The 23,067-nt window shown below is 38.5% G+C and overlaps 1 protein-coding gene across 1 annotated transcript in view; it reads right to left on the bottom strand.

Moving 5' to 3' along the window:
- Window positions 1-23,067, bottom strand: part of HPSE2 (heparanase 2 (inactive)) — a 2,291,060-nt gene that overhangs the window by 325,120 nt on the left and 1,942,873 nt on the right. The window contains exon 8 of the mRNA XM_044056830.1: window positions 12,508-12,614. Coding sequence (XP_043912765.1) covers window positions 12,508-12,614 — 107 coding nt within the window. The remainder of the gene's footprint in view (window positions 1-12,507; window positions 12,615-23,067) is intronic.

A 23,067-nucleotide genomic window follows, 5' to 3' on the forward strand; every position in this document is an offset into this window, starting at 1 on the left:
GTACCTTGTGTCTGTATGGTAAATACCTTAACAGTTATGTCCACCCCCATTCTCACTTTAAATGTCAGCACTCTGCTTCATGTAAGCGTCACATAAATTGAAACAGCAAAGCAGATGTTTGATGTGAATTTGCCCCTACAAATCTGACTGGTATGCATTTCTAAAATGGCGAGACTGTTAATGGCATACAACGCACTTTACACAGAAATGACACTTGTGCTGCCAAGCTGAGTTCTTAACACAGCATCATAGAAAGATTAAAAATATAAAAATGCATTTCTTACCTACAAAGCTGACATCCAAAGCTCACATCCTTGCATGAAAACTAATGACTGAATGAGTCACCCCCTCCCTAAAATATCTCATCTCTGCCCTGTTTCATCCACATCAATCATAACTATAAGTGCAGCACTGAAAGATAGTTTGCATTAACAGACTGAATGAAGTTGGAAAATAGCTCATACAAATGAGTTACAGATTTTTCACTAAAACAGACCTGGAACTGCAAGGTCTATCTTCCACAACAGCAGGACTACAGCTCAGCATATAGATACTGCACTTCAATGTCATTACCCTCCAGACCTGTCATGAACTGTGCAAACTGGATAATGTTTACTACCATGGCTGTACACAAATTACAGCACGAGAGGGAAAAAGAGAGTGGGTACATTACTGAAGAAGGCCCAATGATGGACCTGTTTGTCTAGCTCGGACCAACGGTGGGCCTGTTTGTCTTGATATGAAACATTGCCAAGTACATAACTTCTGTACCTGATAACAGGAAGCCACTCTCTAACAGCAGGACAAAAAAATCCCAAGCTAACCTTCTCAAACTGTTTCCCTTATGAGAAGAGGACCCTTATAAAACTGGCTCCAAAATAGGGCCTAGACCTGGAGAGCACATCTACTTTATGATGTCTTACAAAAGTGTTAAGAAAAGACCATGCAGCTGCTGCAGAAATATCATCTAAAGCTGCATTTGTGGAAACAGTTAGGGATATAGCAGCTTTTCTAATAGAATGAGATTTTGAGATTAGAGGAAGAGGCTTATTATACTCAACATATATCTAAATGCAGTAAGTGGTGAAAACTTTGTTGAAACCATTGCATTCAAGTGCTTAATTACAGAAAATTAGCAAACAGTTCTAAATACAGATCGTCTTGCCAGTATAGAATCTCAACAAACAGGGTACATCCATACAGCAAATAAGGTATTCCCCATGACTGGAACATTGGAAAAAGAATACTGGACATGGATACATTGAGGTTGGATTATGTACTGACGTTAGCTAAAAAGGAGAGATTACTATGGAGAAGCCATGTCTGTGGAAAAGTAAAGGAGGAGCTTCAACTGACAGAATTTGTGATTCAGAAACCCCCATGTCTGAAAGTGGGAGCAACAAGAAATGGCATCTTTCAAGAAAATAATTTTAACTCTGCAGAATGTAAATGTGAGAATGGTGGCAAAAATATATTTTTTTAAAACAAAGTACAGATCCCAGAGTGGGGACTAGTTCTCTTAACAGGAATGTACCTTTCAGGAAGGCTTTCCAGAGCTTCAAATAAAGCCAAAGGCAAGGAGTCAGTGCCCTAGTGAAAGTTATATATTGCTACCAGTTTATCTTTTAACACAATAGTGGCAGAATCCAGACTCAAAAACTTGGACAAAATGCTTCTAAACAAATAAAATGGGAGCAGAAAATTGATATAGGCCTTTATGGGAGGCCTAGATGGATAAATGCTTTGAGCTTGTCTTTGTAAGCTTTACTCATACCTGTCTTCAGAGAAAAGGTCATTATCTGCAATACTGAGTATGGAAAGATTGGTTGTTGGCCGCTAATGGAGGTAGAAAAGGGAACGGGTGAATAGATATGGCTTGTGGGAAACCAACAAATAAGGGGAAAGGAGGGAAAATATTGTATGTCAAGGCCAGTATGGCACTATAAAAATAACCTTTGACTTGTCTTATTTGCTTTTATGTGAGCCTCATTACCAAAAAAAGCATAAAGGAATCCAGAGGTCATTTCTAGATAACAGCATTCCTAAGGGTATTCCCTCTATGGATTAGGCAAAAAAAGTCAGGGATTAAAATGGCTGCAGCAAGATTTCCCCTATTATTGGAAAAGTATCCATGCTACTGAAGAGTCAGAGGACCACTTGAGAGGCATAAGCAAAGGGCAAGCCTGTCCACATAAGTCAGATGCCTTTCCATGTGGTGTGGTTGATTACTACAATGTGGCTGGATAACACAGTCTTTTTCAATCCACTATTTACTTTTACATACAAAGAGCAATAAGGAATGATTCCTCCCTGCCTGATGATACACCACTTCATTGCCATGTTGTCAGAGTGCATGGTTATCACATCCAGGGGTGAAGTCCTGAAAAGCTTAAAGGGTAAGTTGGACTGCACTCATCTTCTGTATACTGAAATGCAGAACTGCCTCAGCAGGAATCCAGACACCCTGAACCATATGCCACCTTGAAATGCCCCATACTGTAAGGCCAACTTGTAAGCCATGACTGCTATTGAAGGACTGTGTACCTGTAATGGGATTGAATTTTGAAAGACTGGACCGATGCATTTATCATTGTAGGTTCTTCTTGCAAGCTACTGAAATCTGCAACAGATGGGACAAAGGATCTGACAACTGACACCACTGTACTCTTAGAATCCACTATAGCACCCTGCTGGGATGCCTTTTATACAGCACCACATAGGAATGACAACTGCCTTAGTAAACAATAAGGGCAGGATATTTGTTGGAATTTAAATAGCAGAGAAACTTTATTTAAAGAGACTAAATCCTGTCTATATGAAGACATATCACGCATTCAAAAATATCCAGACTATAGAGAATGAGAAGTGAGCAGTTGGCAGGGGTTTTACTGGGAGTTCAGCAGGGACACCTGAACCAAACTCAGCTTATGAACTAATGAAATAGCTAAGAGCCAGTGATTTAAGTATCAGAAAATGCTGTGTTCCTGTAGTCTCTGTCTGGCTGCCTTAAAAGGTAGAGTTAATGAACACCACTGGAGAGATGAGACCAAATGGAAGAATCTTGAACTGACAGTGACTGGCTCTTACCTGGAAATAAAGAAACTGGTGATCTTAAAGGAACTTTGGTTGTCTAAAGAGGACATTCAATGGTTTTCAAAAGCATGATGGATTAGGATTAGCTGTGCCATGACCATGCAGAAAATGCCTTTTGAGATAAAGATACATCTACTGCTAAACCCTAGTGTGAAACTGAGATCCTTGGCCTTTTTTCTCTCTCTGGCACTGAAAATAATATGGAGTAATACCATGTCCCTTTTCTATTCTGCTGGGACCATTTAACTGTTCTATATAAAACCAACCAACCAAAAAATGTCTTGAGTCTGTATTTCTGATGGCAAAGGACACCAGGCAAGGGTAATAAATGTGAATATGGTCAAATGAAAAAGGAGATGTTGAATTCTCTGGACATTACTTCCCATAGCCACCTGTCCTTCGTGAACGAACATGACTCAGCATGGCCCACAACTACCTCCAGAGTGAGATCGTTGGGCAAGACCTTGGGACTACTGTTGACCACATTCAGAAGACCATAGTCACCCAGTGGCTACAGAGGATCCTTTTCTCTGGGACAGCTACTCTTAAGGAAGTTGTCCTGAGCATTAGGAGTCCTCCCAGACTGATGTTGGTTTAAGTGTTGTCCACCGTGCTGGAACTGCATCTGGCATTATCACCTTTGCAACTTGAAAACTTAACATTGAGGTGACTAAAACTAACACCAACAGCAAAGAGGCTTTTACCCTCCATCTCAGTAATTCTGAGGTGTGCCTTGACAGGCCCTGGAAAGTGGAATTTATAAATGTTGTCTTTCTGTTGGCAGTAAACTATGCAAGCCTCAGACATGAATGCTGAAAATTAGAATGTCAGATCTTGCAGCCTTGGCCAAACCTTTGACAGTGATTTAATGGACCCATGTAATATAGTTTGTGATGCAAAAAGCAGTAGCCATTTTGGACAAAAACTTTTCTTTAACAGGTCCATCAGACAACTGTGGCAGAAAGTGATGCATCTTGCCAAGTTTTGTTGGAACTCTACACTATTCACCAGTTTAGTGCCATTACAAAAAACAAGAGGACATATAAACCTACTTCCTTAAATAGGACTCCTTACCTGGAGAATGGAGTACAAGACTTTGAGGCACAGGAGAATTTCTAAGAGCAATGTCACCACTAAGTTGTCCATCTTGTTCACCTCTAACCAAAATCCCTAAACACTAGGAAGCTGAAGGAACAGGCTAGATTTCCTTAGCACTGGAGCCATTGTATCAGGGTTTTCAAAAGCCATGTTGATGGCCACCTTAATCATGACCACCAAAGGAGGGTCTACCCAGGAGGATGATATAGACCAAAGGGCCTTCTGCAGCATCCTTTGTGTCCAGGGCACATTTCTGCCTCACCAACTCTAGGACTTCTCCAAACTTGAGGTCTTCAGGAGAAAGGGGATGCAAAGGATTCAGCATCCTCCTCCTCATCAACATCGCTTGTGGAGTCTAAGTGCATCCCCTTGTGCAAAGATTTTCTGCTTTGTTGGGGAAGGCAATCTAAAATAGAGAAAAAACATATACTCCTTCTCTCACCAGGAGCAAAACAGTAGTAGTAAATCCAAAATGACTACTGACAGGCAAAATGTGGATTATTCAATGACTGGTGGTCTTGGATCAGATGGTGCAAATTTTGATGGTAAGATGGAAACAAAATGGATTAATATCCTAAGAGTTGCAGTGTACACTAAGCAGTATGATTTGAATAAGGGGGTAACTCAAGCTTTTGGAGTCTAAGGAGAGAAATGGTAATTTTAAAAGGGCATGATAGAGTGGATGGAGTGTGCACTTAATATTCAGGCTCCATGAAATACAGTGGGAGGGCCAATTAATTTAAATAGTTGAAATGGAGAGACTTCATAAAATGATCATGTTTTGCTTTTACTGACAAAATCCAATGAAATAGGAAAAGGATAAAGAATTAGTGGTCAAATTACCATAAAGTGCAGGCAATTAGATGTTGTTATTTTTTTCTAGTTTAAATATGCAGCAAAAACAGAATACAATTAAAACACAGCATAACACCACAACATATAAGATAGAAGAAAGCAGTAAAGCAATACAAGTTACAAGAAAGTTACATAAACAAAAACAAATGTTTTCCTTATAGCAGAGTCTGAGTGAGCTTTTCCAGTACAGCCTTGATATGTTTTATTTTACCCCTTAAATAGAAGGTTGAGTTCCTAGCTCCTTTCTCAGTTCACAAATAATTAACCTTAAATTTCTATAGGACTCACAAGAGAGGCTGCTCTGTTTCTTTACCAGTTTAAACATGCAACAGAAAACAGAATACAATTAAAACACAGCATAATGAAAATAAACCACAATATATAAAACTGAAGAAGGAAATAAAGCAATACAAATTTAAGAAAATGATAGAAAAGAAAAAAACTTTTTTTCCTCACAGCAGTCTATGGCAGAGTCTGAGTGAGCTTTTCTAGCAAAGCCTTGAATTTACTCCTTATGTACAAGGTTTAATTCATTTCACAGGTAATTAAAATCAGGTGTTAAATACAACTGCCACAGAAACTCCGCAACCAGGTAGAAATGCACACAGAGTTTATTCTCTCTAGTGCCTCGGCACAAAATGCCTGTTAAATATGAATGCCAAAGAAAGTCCACAACCAGGTAGAAATGCAAAGCTTATTCTCTTTAGCACCTTAGCATAAAATGACAATCTCAGTACTGCTACTTTTTAAGAGACCTCCAATGTTAGGGCTGACCCAAAGTTTGGATATCATGCAGCATTCTTCCACACTTTGATGAAAATTACATGCTCAGTACAAGCTCAGGCTGTAGCATGAGTCAAAATATCAACATGTCATAAAATGAAGCCCTGTATTAGGATATTCACTAAAGAGGTAAGAATAAATAGAAAAGATGGTGTACACCATGCATGCTTTAATTACATAGTAACAATAGTCATCTCTTACATACACTGGCATGACAGAAGGTAGAGGTAAGTTCCAAAACAACATATAACCAATTTTTAGCTACCGAACTGCCTTACCTTTCAGAGGATTCCAACTAGTAGGCATAATATAATTCTCCCACTAGCTCATGTAGTCATTTTTAAAGGAGTGTTTAGAAACCAAGAATATTGTTGCATATGTTGCTGGAAAGCTTCTTTGTTGTATTAACATTTTCCACAAATCTACATAAAATAATTTCCCCTTCAATCCTAAAAGAGCGAGAAGTATCCTTTCCCATTTTGCTTCATAGTGTGTCTTACAGAGTAGCATGACTATTCTAATTTGAAGTGCTTCTAAATATTTTATGGGGTCTGGCACACTTATGGTCAGACTCCAAAAGACTTGCTTTTGGTGTAAGTGACTTGCTTTGGCGTAAACCTGCCTCAGTTTCAAACGATGTACTTTCAAAGTGATGTGCTCCAGTGTAAATCATTTACACCAAGAGCAAGGCTTTCAGAATCAGGTCCCTAATCACCCCAAACTTACGCTACGACAAATCTGTCCCATCCATTCATTGGCCTCTTACCCTCACAGACAAAATCAAAAGTTAATAAAAACTGTTCAAGGATACATATAAACAGTATCTGTGCAAAGTCATTATGACAGTTAATTCCCACCATTATGGATTTTATTTTCTATGTCACTTACAGAAAACTTTACATTTTTTCAGTTTCTTAACACAACTTGTTATATTTCTAAGCATCCTGGTAATATCCGAACCTCAGCTAGTCACAGCATTTTCTCCTAACCTCATACAGGATACTGACACCTCATCTAGACTATTGTCAATAAGCAGCTTATAATTAAAAACACCCTATAGAAAGCTGACATTTTTACAATTGTTTCTTTATGGTATGAGTATACCAAGTCTAAACTCACACGTCATCAGAGGTAATAGAGACTTTTCCTCTTGTTTAACCCTGAGGTTTCATTACCTTGGAATTAGTATACTTAAAGTTGTAGGGTTATAATGGGATTATCCCCCCACTTGGCTATGAACGCAGGCATGAACACCCATTCAAAAATCACTCTCAAATGAGAATTTTCTGGGAGAAGTAATTCTGTGAAGTTAAGTACATCATTTTGATTTTATGGTACTTGATAGTACCACTATTAATGTACTGCCATGTACTCACCCTACACTTGTAGAAACTACAGAGTACGTTACTGCCCAGGAGGCACATTTCCAATGGAGGACTGATGGCCGCAGTACTTCTCGATTGTTTATTTTATTTATTTTTTTTCATTTTATTTAACATTTGTTGACCGGGAAAGTCCAACTGGGTCAGGAACCCATTTTCAGAGGAGGCCCAGGGAGAAAAGCTCCACAAAGTAAATACAATTGACAAAAATACAGAAATACATATGACAAAGAAAAATACAGTTACTAAATTTACAAGTGGAGTGTAACCTACTTGTTATAGGCAAATCTATTGACATAGCAGACAACTGGTAGACATTTACAACAGAAATCACAGCAAAACAATAAGTACAGTGCTATGAGCTAAATACATTTAGTTTTGTCAATTAAACTTCTTTTAAGTAGATTATTGATCAGCATAGTGAGAATATATATTGATTGATTTGCAGATGGGCTGCTGGTATGTCATTAAAAGAGGTTATAAGAAATAGATTAGCTAATATATAACAACAGGACTAGCAGATAATATACAGGGAGACATGGAGAGCTTAATATTTGAAGTAGTTTTCAGTAGTTCTTGCAGCTAGGTCCTTTAAAGAGGGTGGGGGATAGAAGGCAAAGGTAGGGCAAAGTAGAAAGGAAAGGAAAGTGTAGGGAGAGGCAAGGAGTGGGGGGGGGATAGTATAGAAGAGTAGGAGAGGGAAGGTAGGGTTATTAGGTTGTTTTGAAACAGTGGCAGGTGCTTGTACCTTGGAGGTAATTTTTTAGGGTGAGTTTGAAATTCTTGTGTTTTATTGCTCTGATGTCTGGTGGTAAGGCATTCCAGAGTTTTGCTACAGTGCAGTAGTATAGACACTGTCCAGTGATTTTATTAGGTCTGTGAAGGGTTACTACTTGCTTGCCTTCAGAGCGGAAGGTCCTGCTGGGTATATATGTCTGGAGGAGAAAGAGTTGAGTACAAGACAGTTTTTGGGTTAATATATAATTTTGTGTGACATTAAGTTAGAGTTGGTCTAGCAGGTGAGGATGTTTGAGCCAACTGAGGGCTATGCAGTGCTGTATGTTATGTGATGCATTGATAGCGAATTTAGGAATTTTATTATAGCAGGATTCGAGTTTGTTTTGTAGGGTAATCTTAATGTTTGTCAGAATGGGTGCACGGTAGAGAGAGGAGTGGGTAAGTACAAGCCAGGCTGCTTTTGGTGGATGAGTTCATGAAGTGTTTGTGTCTGTAGGGCATCCCTAGTTTATAGTGAGTTTTTTTATTGCATTGTGGATATGTAGATCAAAAGAACATCTATTGTCTATGGTTACTGCTGGTAGTTTGGCTTTTGAAATGATTTCTATTTGGGTATTATTTAGTGAGGTGATCTTAAAGTCAGATGAGAGATTGTTGGGTGCAAAGAGAAGCAGTTTTGTTTTATTTGGGTTCAGCAGGAGCTGTAAATTGTTTAGCCAAGTCTCTAAGAAAATGAAGGCAGTTTGGGTTAGATGCAGGAGGTATTTTAAATTGTTGGAGGAGGAGATGATAGTGGAATCATTGACATACTGGATTAGGTAGCTTCGGTGGGAGGCAGTGTGAAGGTTAACAACGATGTTGAAAAGTAATGATCTGAGAATGGACCCTTGTGGAACTCCTGTGTTATTAGGTAGATAGTTGGAGAGGTTTCCCTGACATTTTACGCGTTGTTGTCTCCCTGTTAGGTAATTGTTGAACCACTGTTGAGTTGTGGAGGAAAGACCAAGGGTAGAGAGTCTTTGTAGTAACATTGAGTGATAAACAGTATCACAGGCTTTGGATACATCAAGAAGTATTACTGATGTTAATAATCCAGCATCCCTGGCTTTGTTGACTGTATCTGTGAAAGAGATTAATGCAATAGTAGTACTATGAAAAGGTCTGAAACCATGTTGGGTGGGGGTAAGTAAATTGTTTTCTAGAGTAGGATTAAGTGGTTGTTTGTTTATGCATTTTTCTAACAGTTTGGATAGGGGAGACAGGATAGCAATGGAATGATAATTGGTAATGTCGCAACACTTACCGCCTTTGTGCAGGAGGGGGGTTATTATGGATTTTTTTCCACAGGTGGGGATGTAGGATTCTGAGATGGATTGGTTGATAAGTATGCTGCATGGATAAGCTATAGCATCAGCTCTGTATTTTAAGTATTCTGGTGGAAGGTTGTCAGCAGAGGGAGAACAGGGTTTTAGTTTAAGAAGTAGCCTGAGTATGTGGTGGGTGGGTATAGGTTGGTGAGACAGGTGAGGAAGATGTAGGTCAGTTAAAGTTGTGTCCTGTGGAAGAAAGGAGGATGAGGTGGAGTGTTTACTATTGGTTTGTGAGGGGCTGGGATTGTGCATGGGGTTACAGTTTGAAGGGTTGTTGGGAGAGTTGAATAAATTGAGTATACTGGTTATAAAATGTGTGTTGAAAGTTTCTGCTATTTGAGATGGGGTGTTATCGGTGACAGGGGATGGATTTCCTTTGGTCCCAGGGTTGCGGAGCTGGGAAATGGTATACCAATTTTGTTTTGGGTGTTTTTCTGGTAGGTTAGCTGGTGGGAGAAATATTGCTTCTTATCCTTGTTTATCATTTTTTTTCACTTGGTTGCATGACAGTTTATATTTTTGATAGTTTAGATCATTTTTGGTTCTGTGCCTTTCTTGCCAGGTTTAATCCCTTAGTACTAGTAAGGTTTTGGTAGGCTTGGTTAGCCAGGGAACATGATTAGATTTTATTCTTTTTGTGTGGAATGGGGGTACATTGTTAAGGGTATTGAGGAATATTTTGTTGAAGTGGTTGACAGCATCATTTAAAGGAAAAGTTTTTAATATGGACCAGTTTACAGATTTTGGAATGGAGTTAAACTGGTGTTGGTTGAAGTTAGACAGGTTGCATGCGGTTTTACAGGTGTGGTTTTTGGTGGTGTGGTTCATGGTTCTGTTTGTGTAGGTGGGCAGGTGGCTATTTAAGATATCTGGAAGGGTTCCAGAGTTGGAGTATTTGAGGAGATCTAAAACTAGGATCCAGTTAAGGGTAGATCATGGTTGTTATTTTTTGGAATCTAGTAGGGTCAGGTATAAGTTGAGTAAAACCATGTAGGTTTATGCTACTGGTGGGGTAGTCAGAGTTCGGATTTTGTCAGTTTATGTTGGTGTCCCCCACGATGATGGTTTCATTGGACATGTTTTGTGATATCCAGGAAAGGATGTCTTCCAATATAGGCATGCTATTCCCTGGTGGACTATATAAGACTATGATGCATAGCTGTTTGGTGCTATTGATTTTTAAATTGGCTAGGAGGATTTCAGCATTAGAAAAGGTGGAGATGGGTTTGGAATAAGGGAGTAGGTTGAGAGTGTTGGGATAGATTAAGGCTACACCTCCCCCTTTTTTCACATTCAGTCTGCTCTCATTATGTTGTATTCTGGTGGGAGTAGTTCAGTGTCTTTAATATATGGCTCGAGCCATGTTTCAGTAATGGCAAGTATGTCAGGGGAGTGTTGTGTTAGCTATGTGTGGAGTTCTGAGATTTTGTTGCAGATGCTGCTGAGATAAAGAGTGATTAAAAATAGATTTTTGGGTAAAGAAGTTTTGGAAAAGGTATGGTTAGAAACTGGACCTGGGTTGGGATGGATGTCATCACATTGGGCTGCATAGGAATATAATTGAATTTTGAATGGTGGTTTAGGAGGATAGTTTTATTGAACTGCTTTGGTTTTGTTAATGGTGGGGGTGTAGGTTTAGGGTATTCATGTAGAATCATGAGTTTGGTGAATAATAATATGCTAGAATTATAGAAAGTGGTTAATTTATTGGAGAAGGTGTCTGTTTTTGTTTCTAGGGAAGTGTTGGAGATGATCAACTTTTCTGTTATGAGGGAGTTTTGGAGGTTGAATGATGTGGTGTGTGCAAGAAGACTAAGAGTAAGATCTATGAGGGGGGAGTGTGGTAGACTTCCAGTGAAGCATGCTAGTGGAATTAAAGGGTATTAGGAATAGTAGACAGTAAGAATAATGGGTTAGGTCGGAGGGGGATGTAGAGTTGTGAAGTATATGGTATAGGTGTGATACAATTTGCTAAGGATGAGATAAAAGTACGAGATTGGGTGGAGACTAATTGGAAGAGGGTGACTGGTTAAATGAATACTGGTTGGGAGGACTTAGTGCAAAGATTGTGGGAGGGGTTTGCTAGGTATAAATGTAAGTGATGTGGGGGTGTGTGGGAATGGGGGTAGGGTAGGGGATCACTTAACAGTGAATGAAAGTTAACCCCGTACATGCTGCCTAACAATTCCTGAATGCAGCACAGACTTTCATTAATTCCTTTATTATGTCAGCAGCTCAAACTATTATCTGGCATCAGAGTGCAATTAATTATACCAATACATAGCATCCTCTTTTGGTGTAGAAGAACACAGCTCTGGCTATGATTCAGGTGAAGTGAGTTTGGTTTGTGGCTTGGGCACCATCTAGTCTGGGAAGTAGGAGGAAGATGCACATGCTTGGGGTGCACTTGCATGATCTCATTTTCCTGGTACATACCAGAGAAACAACCACTCAACTTGGTGTTGCCTGAGGGTATGTGCAGAGTCCTGCTGACATCAGCCTCTTGTAGAAGTAAGAGACAGTCTACTGCTGATGCCAAATACATACTCCACCTTCAGAGTGTTACTGGATACACTCCAGTGACAGCAGAATGCCACTGATGCAGGATGCCTCAATCTCCTCAATGGAGCTGGACATTGTTGGAAAAAGAAGGTTGAATGTCTTACTGGACCTGGTGATTGAGAAGATGAACTTGGAGTAGCTGACTAGCAGCTGTGAGGAGAGCCAAAAAAGTATCCCAGTATATGCCTTTGCAAATATTATATACAATGCCACTTCTGGAGCTTTATCATATACTATTTAGAGCAGCATGTGACTTGTCATGTGATACTGAGGCATAACAAGCTTTAACCTCTCTCTCCACCTTTTCTGAAATAGGACAGCTGTTGTTTATTGGTATTAAGTTGACAAGTCAGCAGTGAACTGCTTAAGCAGCAATTCATAGAGTTACTGGAACAGTGAGCCTTGCAGGGCATTTTAAAAACAAATCAATGAATTTCAGATGGCAATACTCTTCTGCAATTATTGAACATGTAGCCATGATCTAACACACTAGCAAAATTACAAATATTAGGCTTTTTCAGAAATCACAAATCACAATGCTACACATCATCTCATGTCTCTTATATGAAATATGGGGTTAAGTGTACATGAATTCCTACAGATTTTGACATGTTTCAGGTACTTACAAAAATCCAGCAGCATACGTATCAGAGAGATTGTTGGTACCTCCAGCCCAGGCTGGTCCAACTCCACCAAGCCACACCTTTTTTCCAGGTACATATGAATTTACTACCTGTTCAAACAGAAGAGAAAGCTATATGTTAAAGCATGGAATGCCATCAAGGAACAACATCTCAAATGTATCTTTCTCCATCTACTTGAAAGAAACCAATAAAGCAAACAGTATATTAAAACAACGTTTGATCTCATTATTTGTTTCATAACAACTGAATTTCATAATCACTCAAGCTGCTTGACATTCTGTAATCTATTACATTAAAATCTCTCTACATACACAGCCCTGCTTTCAACAGATGAACCTTTTTATAGAGTGGGTTGAACTTCTGCATCTTTCTGAGAGTACCATTATGTTTAAATGTTACTATTTATTTCCTTAGAAAATCAACAACAGAATAAGGCATAAAGGAAAGAATATCTAAGATTCTCGTGGGATTGGTGTGTGTGTGTGTGTGTGTGTGTGTGTGTGTGTGAGAAAGAGAGAGACAACATGCATGTATGTGTTTATCTGTAAATGACAAAAATAGTAGAGGAGTATCTGACTTTAAAAACAGAAAATGATTAATGTCATTACAGTGACAAAATTACTGTTTCAGTTATTACCTTACCATGCATTATTTCAGGTATCCCAGAAACACTGGTTACCTATGCAGAAGTCTAGATTGTGCAAGATGTGGCAATGCCATCTATGCCAGTGAGAATAGGGCAGTGCATGTGTAACATATGCCAGCATAGCAAATTGGAGTTTTGTAAATAATTTTGTGCCATTTGACTATCACACTGACTTGTACAGATGCTTATGTTAAAATGTATCAACAGTTTTATTGTAACAGATTAAATGTAAATGTTTAAACAAAGAATTCTGGAAGGGAAGAGTAGAAGTTTTTGAAATTGTTCTATAATTTTCAAATACTGCAACAGATCTTATCAAAGCTCTGAATGTGTATTATACCAGAGTCAGGTAATCAAATGTGCTAGTAAATCTGTACCAGCCTTTTTCAGGAGTGTGTGTGCGTGTGTGAAAATCATATACTCAGGTGTGGGTGTGTCAGCTACTTGAAACAGGACACGATGCCCCAAAGTGAGTCTTGTCTGGGATCTGGAGAGAGAGTCCAGTCTCAGTTGTGCAGTATGTTCCTTGTGTGCTTTTGGGGAAAAGTATGCTTGATGCAGAAAGCTGCATCTGAAAATACTGCGTAAATCCATTCCTGTTCTTACTGACCGTCTCACACTAGTGTCATTGGTGAGGATTGAGGCTCTTTGATTACTTGTCCAGGGTAGAGAAGCTGTCATACAAGTGTAAATTAAAAGAATTAAAGTCAAGCATACTGGAAGAAACGTATTAGCAGATGACAATGTTAATGCTCTCTAATGTATATTGTAAATAAATAAAGAAATAAACAATATGCAGGAATATTCACAGAATCTGATAAAAACTGGAGACAGAAAATGAAAGATCTAAGTCATATTACTTGCTGCTTTTTAGCAACAGAAAGCTACAGTGTGAACTGCTTTGTGCAAGATCATGAAAACAATGACACTTCCCATAATTTCTTTCTGTGGACAACTGCTGACATGAATGACCACATACTGTTAAATGTTTCACAAATAATGTCAGATGTACAAGACTTTATGGTCAGCAGAAAATCTGAATTTAATAAGCATATAAGGGGAAACATTATAGAAACAAGATGTCAAATAACTGTCAAGTAATAGGTTAGGATAATGTAATTACATATTTAAAAGTAATGCTGAAAAACGAATTATAAAACAGTTAATATTTTTAAAGCAAGTAGGAGGGAGAGTTCGGTTGCTAGAATATATAGGCAAAATAAATTATAATGCAAGAAAAGGACTGACTTGAAATGCATCCAGAAAACTGGAATACACACGATTGGAAATAGTATCCAGCTGGTCCTGTATCAACGACTGATAGTAAATATTAGCATAGACAGAAACAAGAATACATTTCATACATAGCATGGTACACAGAAAATTAGAATGAAATAGTGCATAAAAACATTTAGTCCACAACAGTTTATTAGTTTGCATTCTATTTCCTTGTACTCATTTCTAGGACAGCTTTGTGTTTTTCCCACACTTCTGTATGTTCCTTTCCACTCCTGACTCTTCCACTTTTTTTTTTTTAAAAGGTATTCCAGACATCCTTATCCCTTTCTTTGACAAATGTACTTTCTTGAATGACATTTGCATCATCTTCCCTTTTGTTTTCTAACTGTTCCTCTTTGCTCTTGCGTGTTTCTTCTGAACTTGAAGTTATGTTTCTATTAAGTAAAGTTTGAAGAGGATCTAACATTAGAATAGGGAGCTGAGTAAGGTCATGTAGTAATCTCCTCAAGGGAATTCAATTACATTTTTTATGTTTCATATAAAGGCCTGTGTGCTGTGTAAATGAAACCTGTTAGCAGAGTACTAAACTATCTATTACACAACCAGTTTGTCAAGTTGTGATTAATTAGATTTTCTAAATAAAGCAGCATTAATAGTAAAAATAAAGGAAGTCATGCATCACAACTGGCTTTTTTGCGGCTAACACATTGGAATATAATCACATAAAACAGAAACCAAAATGTACAGACAACACCAGTGTTTTGAAGAACAAAAGGTGTTTTGTACCAATAACATTTGTACTTTCATACACTTTCTGACATATCACAAATGGCATACCTCTAAGGCTACTCTGATTTTAAGTTAACAGATGTTATTAAAAGGGGGCACAGACACACCGCACCACACTTTTCGTACTCTGCCGCTACATCTGTCATATTAACTGATACTGTGCTTGACAAAATTTTGCATTCTGAAGAGATTTCATTTCCGGCAATATATTTTGCTTTTTTTGTATGACAAAGCAAGTTTTAATTTAAAAAACAAAACAAAACAAACAAACAAACAAAAAAACTAAAGTAATAACAGCAAACACTCAAACTGGTAAAGTATATTAATAACGATAATAGTAATATATCAGGTTTCATGTGTCAACCTTTGTTATTTCAAACTAGGAAACCTGAGAGTTCTCTTTTCAGACTTCTGCAGTATTACCCACAAGAATTGTTCTTAGAAAGTTCCCAGGATCATTTGCCTTATAACTATGGAAGCACTGCTCAGGAGATAAAAGGTACATCCTAAATTATGCTGATGCCCATCTAAACTAGACGCATTATTGTTTTACATTTTTGTGCATTTTATTACACTATCTGATTAACAAAGATAATAAAGTAAGGCACAAATGTTAAATCTGGTGGCAAACAGCTTCATTTTGAGGGTAACTGCAGATTAAAAATAGGCTATGATTTTAAAACTTGGAGTTCTTGAGATAATATTAAGTGAGTCTCAGAGCACAGCAGCTGAAAGATTTGCATTTTCCTGTAGATGACACTTCAGTATATTGGAAATTTTTGTGTTGGAAATGATGTGAATTCACTTTTGGTTCACAGAATGCAGGAACAAAGGAAAAGTGAGTTTTGGTTTTTGATTTCACCCTTGCCCCTTTTTCCAAGTTTGTATAAACCAGATGTTAGTACCTATAGAGAGTGGGAAAATGGGTACCTATCTACAACTCCTGCAAAAATATCTAGTTATAAATGTTACAAAACATTTGGAATGTTATTATTGTGAGTATGCAGTGTCCTGGAGGTTTAGATGTTTCAGTTTGCTACAATTTAATGACATGTGAATAATCATAGTGGATACATATCATTTGTAACATATGTTTATCTGTACTATAGAGTTGCAAACAAAATTTGCAAACTTTATTTTCTGCAATGTAAAACAAAGAAAGACCTATGACGTGACATATAGTATCTGTACAATACTGTATATACATATGAGAATAAGACGATGCATAGATTTCCTAGGTTGTTTCATAGCATGTTACTAGACATGCAGTCTGCGAGACCATTAAAGAGTTGCCCCAAAACAATGCTTAATTAAGTGACTGGCTCAAAAACACACAGTAGACAAATGAATGCTGTGGGAATCAAACCCTGCATCACAGGAGGAAGCTTATTAACAGCTCGTAGCCTTAATACTTAGGTTCATAGATAGGTACTAGGTTATCTGCCCGAGGGCATTTATAAGCCTAGCCAGAGTGTGTTGACTTTCGCTGCCTCATTGATTAATTAACTGATCCTCTGTCAAGCAGAGCCAATTAAGTGATCCCAGGGGTGTATTTTCTGTTACTCATCCACTTGTCAAGGTTTCTCTTAAAGAGTGTTAGTGAGGGGCTCTGCCTGATGTAATTTGGAATTTTGTTCCAAAGCATGGGGAGTCTCTGTGACAGAAATCTATCCCTCCAGCATGTTCTATTTATTGTTGTGTTGAGGTTTAGTTCACTAGAGCGCGTGGCTCGCAGTGACTTGGATTTCTTTAGGTGGAGCATGTCCATCAATTCTGAGTTGGACATGGCTTTGTAAGTCAGGCAGAGATCACCTCTGAGTAAGCGATATGCCACTGAGTACAGCAGGAGTTTTTTCAGTCAGGCTGCATAGGACATATGTTTGAGACCAGTAATCCTCTTGGTGAGGTACTTTTGTTGGTCTTTCCAGCTGTTGGAAGTGTCTTGTGAGGTACCTCCCAAATGGGGCATTGTACTCTATGATGGGCCTAATGAGTGATGAGTAGAGGGGCATTATAACCTCTTTATTTCTAGATGCAAACCCTTTAGTAATTAGATGGGCCACATAGAAGGATTTCCTAACTACTTTGGCAATATGATTCTGAAAAGAGAGATTACTATCTAGCTGGGTCCCCAGATCTCTTATTACCGCTTCTGTATTAAGGGGGCTGCCATCTATGTGGTAATTCGTGGGTGTTTTGTTTTTCCCAAATGGGATGACTATACATTTTTTGGCATTTAGCTTGAGGCCATGACTTTGAAATCAGGCGCCCTTCTCAGTAAGGTCCTTTTGGAGGATGTCCGTGTCAGCCGGAGAGTCAATTATGGCTTCCAGTTTGTAGTCATCAGTGAACTTGGTTAGCCATAGTCTTCTTGTGTTTGTCTGTACTTCTGAGAAGTATATGCCAAACAGTAGGGGTCCCAGGAACGAGTCTTGCGGGACACCACTTGTGACTGGTTTAGAGTCGGACCTATTCTTACCGTGTGAGTTCTGTCTGTAAGCCAGTTGGCAACCCATCTCGTGATGTAAGGGTTTATGTTCAGGCTGGTGAGTTTTTCTATAATACCCGAGTGGGGAATGGTGTTGAAAGCCTTGGCAAAGTCAAGGAAGGCTGTGTGAACTACCTTTCCCTCATCTATGGCTTTGGTGACTGTCTCGAAGAAGCCAACCAGGTTTAGTAGGCATGATCTGCCCTTAACAAAGCCGAACTGGGTCGGGTCAAGTATTTGGAGGTTCCCAATGTCTTTGTTAATGAGTTCCATGATGATGCGCTCCATAGCCTTGCAGATCAGGCTAGTCAGGCTTATGGGATGATAGTTACTAGGGTCAATTGTGGTCCCTACTTTGTGGAGAGGAATGACCATTGCTGTGCACCATTCTATGGGCACGTACCCTGTGGAGACGCTGAGGTTGAACAGCGTGTTTAGGTGGGGGGTTAGTTCATTCTGTAGTTTGTGCAAGACGCAGCCTGGGACACAATCTGGTCCCACTGATGCTGTGTTTTTGGCTTTTGAAAGGGCTGTTTTCACCTGTGCGTCTGTGATTTCTGGGACACTACACTTTTCCGGTATTGTTGTGGGCCCTTTTGGAGGTGAGAGGGGGGTGTAGTTTGCACTGAATCTGCCAGGATGTTGGCAATATCAGTAGGTTCAGAATATTTTGTGCTTTTTTGCTCTGGTTCAGTGCATATCTGCGAGTTGCCACTTAGATTCTTAACAAAGCTAAAGAAGGCTTTGTGGTTATCTTTTGAATCCTTGGCTATCTTTCTTTTGAAGTTAGCCTTGGATGATTTCATGAGGGACTGCAGTTTCTTACTGATACTGATCAGGAATGTCTTTCCTTCTTGGTATTTGCTTTTTTTTTCTGAAAATGTTTCCTCCTTCTATTGTATAGCCTGTTTATTGCAGGGGTCCACCAAACTGGTTTCCTTCTCTTTGAGGAGTGAGTCTTGGTTTTGCTAAGGATGGCACGATCCATGCATCTTTGTAGGTGCTCATAGAGTGCATTTGTAAAGGTTTCTGCATCTTCGGCAGCATTATCCTTTAGCATGGGGGCTGTGAAACTTACCACCTCTGTCTTAAGTAAGGTGAAGTTTGCTTTAGAAAAGTTTTTTTTACTGTGGTTTCCTTAGTTGGGGGTGGTGGTGGGGTGTGGACATCCAGAGTGATTAGTTTATGGTCTGATCTAACCAGTGACGGATTGACCTCCAGTATGGAACACCTGTCACTCATGTTGGTGATGACCAGGTCTAATATGTTTTCACCTCTGGTAGGGGAGTGTACCAGCTGATCCAGGGCGTTTGAGTTGAGGAATTCCAGGAAGCGCTGGGCCTGGGAATTTGTACTCGAGTAGTTTTCCCAGTGAATGGTAGGGTAATTGAAATCACCCAATATCAGGGTGTTTGGTAGGACCTTCATGTTTTCCAGTGTCTCCAGAAAGGTGGAGTGGTGGTCCTGGGTCATGGAGGGTGATCTGTAGCAGGCCACAATTTGCATTGCAGATTTGCCCGATATTAGTTGCACATGAATGATCTCAGAGGTATCATGCTGCGCCACTAACCTGGAGGTGTAGGTATCCTTGATGAATATGGATACACCCCCTCCTTGGCTCAGCACTGACATACTAATCTATTAGCTGCACTATAGTTCAGTTCCATTCTGTTGATTTTAACTCAGTGAAAGCAGAATGACTAATTCCCATTAAATTTAAAACAACAGCTTTTGCCTCCCTGCACCCCAAACATGGATAACTGTACCTCATATCCTTGTGTGTGGATAGATAGATGTGCGTGTAAAAGCAGAATCTTGTAGTGAGGTGCAACAGCTTCCCACCCAAAGGGGGTCTCCCACCCTTAAGGAAAAACATTAAACCACAGGGAAAACTAGAACTTCTTAAGCAATGAAGTTGCTGGCTGAGACTCCTTAAAAATTACAAAAAAGAGCCATGAACTGTAACCAGTCAACACTGAGACTTCAAAGTAATTAAGCATCTATAACTTGTTAAGAAATCAATACTTCTTTATTATAAAATATGAGATATAATTCAGCAAAACCACAGATGGACATTATTTTGGGCATCGCAAGGGGCAAGTTTGACACTCCTATTTCTTCCATCTCCAGCACTTTGAAACACAGAGCCACTAAGGTGCTATTTTGTATGTCTTTATGGGTACAATCAGGCCTATAAGCCAAAGCCCACTAGCTACAGACATGCATGATTCAGCTATGTTTGCAACCTTATTAGCACAGCATTTTTTGTTCATGTTCATGTATCACCTTAGTGTTTACGGACATACATTTGAACAGCTAGTGGGGTTTGGCTTTACTGGCCTGAATGTACCCATAAAGACATAAAAAGTAAAAAGTCATAAGCATTCAGAAGACATGTAGATAAAACACTGAAAGTCCTTCTGGGGTTGTTTGCACATATGCTATGGGCCTTCATTAAAAGAAATTTTAGCTATTAAACAGTGAAAACTGCAGCTTGGCTGGGTGTTTCTTGCAGTTTACTTTTACTTGCATACACACACACACACACATATATATAGATATAAATATATATATATATATATATATATATATATATATATATGGGTTCCCTTCAGAATATTGAAGGTTTAAATCTTTGAACGGTCTGAACGGAGATCTCTATACAGTGTGGAATGGGAAATTTTCCCTTTTCCTCGCTGTAGTGCGATCTTGGAGTTGGTATATTTAAATAGCAGGGGGTGCAGGGGGGCTTGCCGTCCTGCAAAAATGTTGAAGAACATGGTTTTATTTTATTCTTGTATTTATTTCAGAATTTTGAAGTTTTGAAACTTTGATAATATGGTCTCGACCATATGAAATTCGAAGTTTTAAACCTTCGATATTCTGAAGTGAATATATATATATATATATATATATATATATATATATATATATATATATATATATATATTCATTTTAGAAGTTTGAAATACTGAAATATCGAAATTCAGTATTTTGAGCCCATAAAGTGGAATCCTGAGAACAGTGAAAGCTCAGAAGCGCAAAATTCAAAACCTCGAATACCAGTGGTTTTGAGTTTCACACTTGAGGTTTCGCTGTGGTTATGGATTCAGGTAAGTATTTGTGTGTGTGTGTTATGGGTTTTGGGTAGAGGCTGTGGTGTGTGTTAGGTGTGTTTTGTAGCTGTGATGTGCGTGTTCGAGGAGAATGTAGCTTAGTGGTGGTGTTTTGTGTGTGTGTGTGTGTGTGTGTGTGTGTGTAGTGCGACCATGGGAGTGAGAATATTTAGGTAGGAGGGTGTGGGGGGGTGAGTCCCCCCCACATGGGGGATGCATGGGGGCTTGCCCCCCTGCTTTTATGTAGTAGAGAGCTTGTGTTTGCGTGTGGTGAGGATGGTGTGTGTGTGCACAGTAGAAGCACAAATTTCAAAATCTCCAGTGTGCTAGATTTTGAATTTTGTGGTTCTGAGTTTTAGTGGTTTCAAAAATTCGAATTTATAGCTTCGAAATACTGAATTTTGGTATTTCAGTATTTAGAGGATATAAAGTGAAATCAAATATATATATATATACACACACACGCACACACACACACACACACACACACACTGTATATGGACGATATAGACTTTATTTAATTTTTTTTAATGTTTGAGCTTCCGAAAATTTGATCACATGGTCTCAGCCATATGAATTTCAAATTTCCAGACATTCGATAATCTGATAGAGATCAATATTTTTATATATATATATATATATATATATATATATATATATATATATATATATACACACACACACACACACACACACACACACACACACACATTTTGTGTGTGTGTGTAATATTATTTTGAATTTTCCTGACAAAACTTTTTGTATTTTGAAGCATATGACAATTTGGTCTCTATTTTTTTCAGTTGACTGATGTTACTGTATTTACCAATGTTGTTTCTATCGCCGAAAAAGTAACTAAATGGCAATGTGGTTGTTTTTAGATATCACATACAGGAAAATGCATTCTATATAGAAAATGAGGCCATAAGATTGAACACAGCAAATACTGTAGTGATTTCATTCACTAAAGATAGTTACATTGTATACTCACAAGCATTATAATGTACCAGAATCACCCATCAATCAGCTACAAGCGGAACAGTTTTTTTATACTAATTTACTTTGATTAGCATTTTAGGTACGCAAGATGCTTACTATTTACAGACATCTATACCCATAGCCTGGGCATTTGGAGCCCTGGGCAGTTCAGAGGTTGGTGCACCCTCAACATAAAGCCTGCAGGTGATGAAATAAATACAGGGGCATTTTATTGGCACATGGTTGGCATCCTCCTGGCAGCTTGCACCCAGGACAGTTGCCCTCTCACTACTCCCTAGTTGCAGCACTGTGCACAGCACCATCTTTCTAAAGAGCTTAATTGCAAGACAATACTGCATAGACTGGATTATAGATGGGGGGTGGGGTGGGGGCAGGCCCACAGTGCTATAAGAAAAAAAGGGAAAAATGTTCAATATCCCGAATAGCATTTTATGCAAGTTAAAAAAATGAATCCCACCTTTTGCAGGCTATTATTATATTGTCTATTTGCCTAAAAACTCATTCCAGTTATGGTGGGATTATATCCAGCTGTAGCTTAGAATAATCAGTTCAAAAATGTTATCTAAAAGTTGCAGTGCAGCTACAGTCACTTTTCGGGTAGATAGGAAATGTAAATTACAGTATTCTCAAAAATCTCTAATTTTATATAACAGAGTAGAAACTAAACAAGACATCACAACCACAAGTTTGTGAAAGTAAATCAGGACCACTCTAGACCATCAGGGAGTTAATAAAACAAATGCAAATGAAAATGCATCTTAAAACATTTGAATGTCTGGTACAGTGAAACACACTTCCTGAAGAATGTCTTCTCCAGAAATGAAGCAAATATAAAGAAATTAACTACCAAAAGATGACACTACCAGACACCCAGCAGTCTGAATTTCTTTCTAATTAAGGAGAGACCCTTTTTCATTGTTTGCAGTTATACATGCTAATAAATACAGTTTTGCATTTCTAATAAAGGCGTTAACACTAGTCATGCACACATTTAATATTCAAACTCATCTGTTATTTAAGATAAATATTTGGTGAGCCATTATTCACAGTAGATTTTTATTTGTATCTTTCTTAGGCTGTTACTCTTAAAGAACAAAGTAAATAATTCCCTTAACATAAGTAAGAACAAGTATTTGAATGATAAAGAAAAAAAAATGGGGTGCCTGCTAAAACAGATGCTTAGACTGCATGATAATATGTGAAGGATATGCTATATACATTTTTTCATTCTACATATCTAGCATTAACATGATCAAGGATTGAGC

Source organism: Protopterus annectens, chromosome 14.part0 (assembly GCF_019279795.1).
Source record: "Protopterus annectens isolate FY-2018-M chromosome 14.part0, PAN1.0, whole genome shotgun sequence".
Classification (NCBI taxonomy): Eukaryota; Metazoa; Chordata; order Ceratodontiformes; family Protopteridae; genus Protopterus; species Protopterus annectens.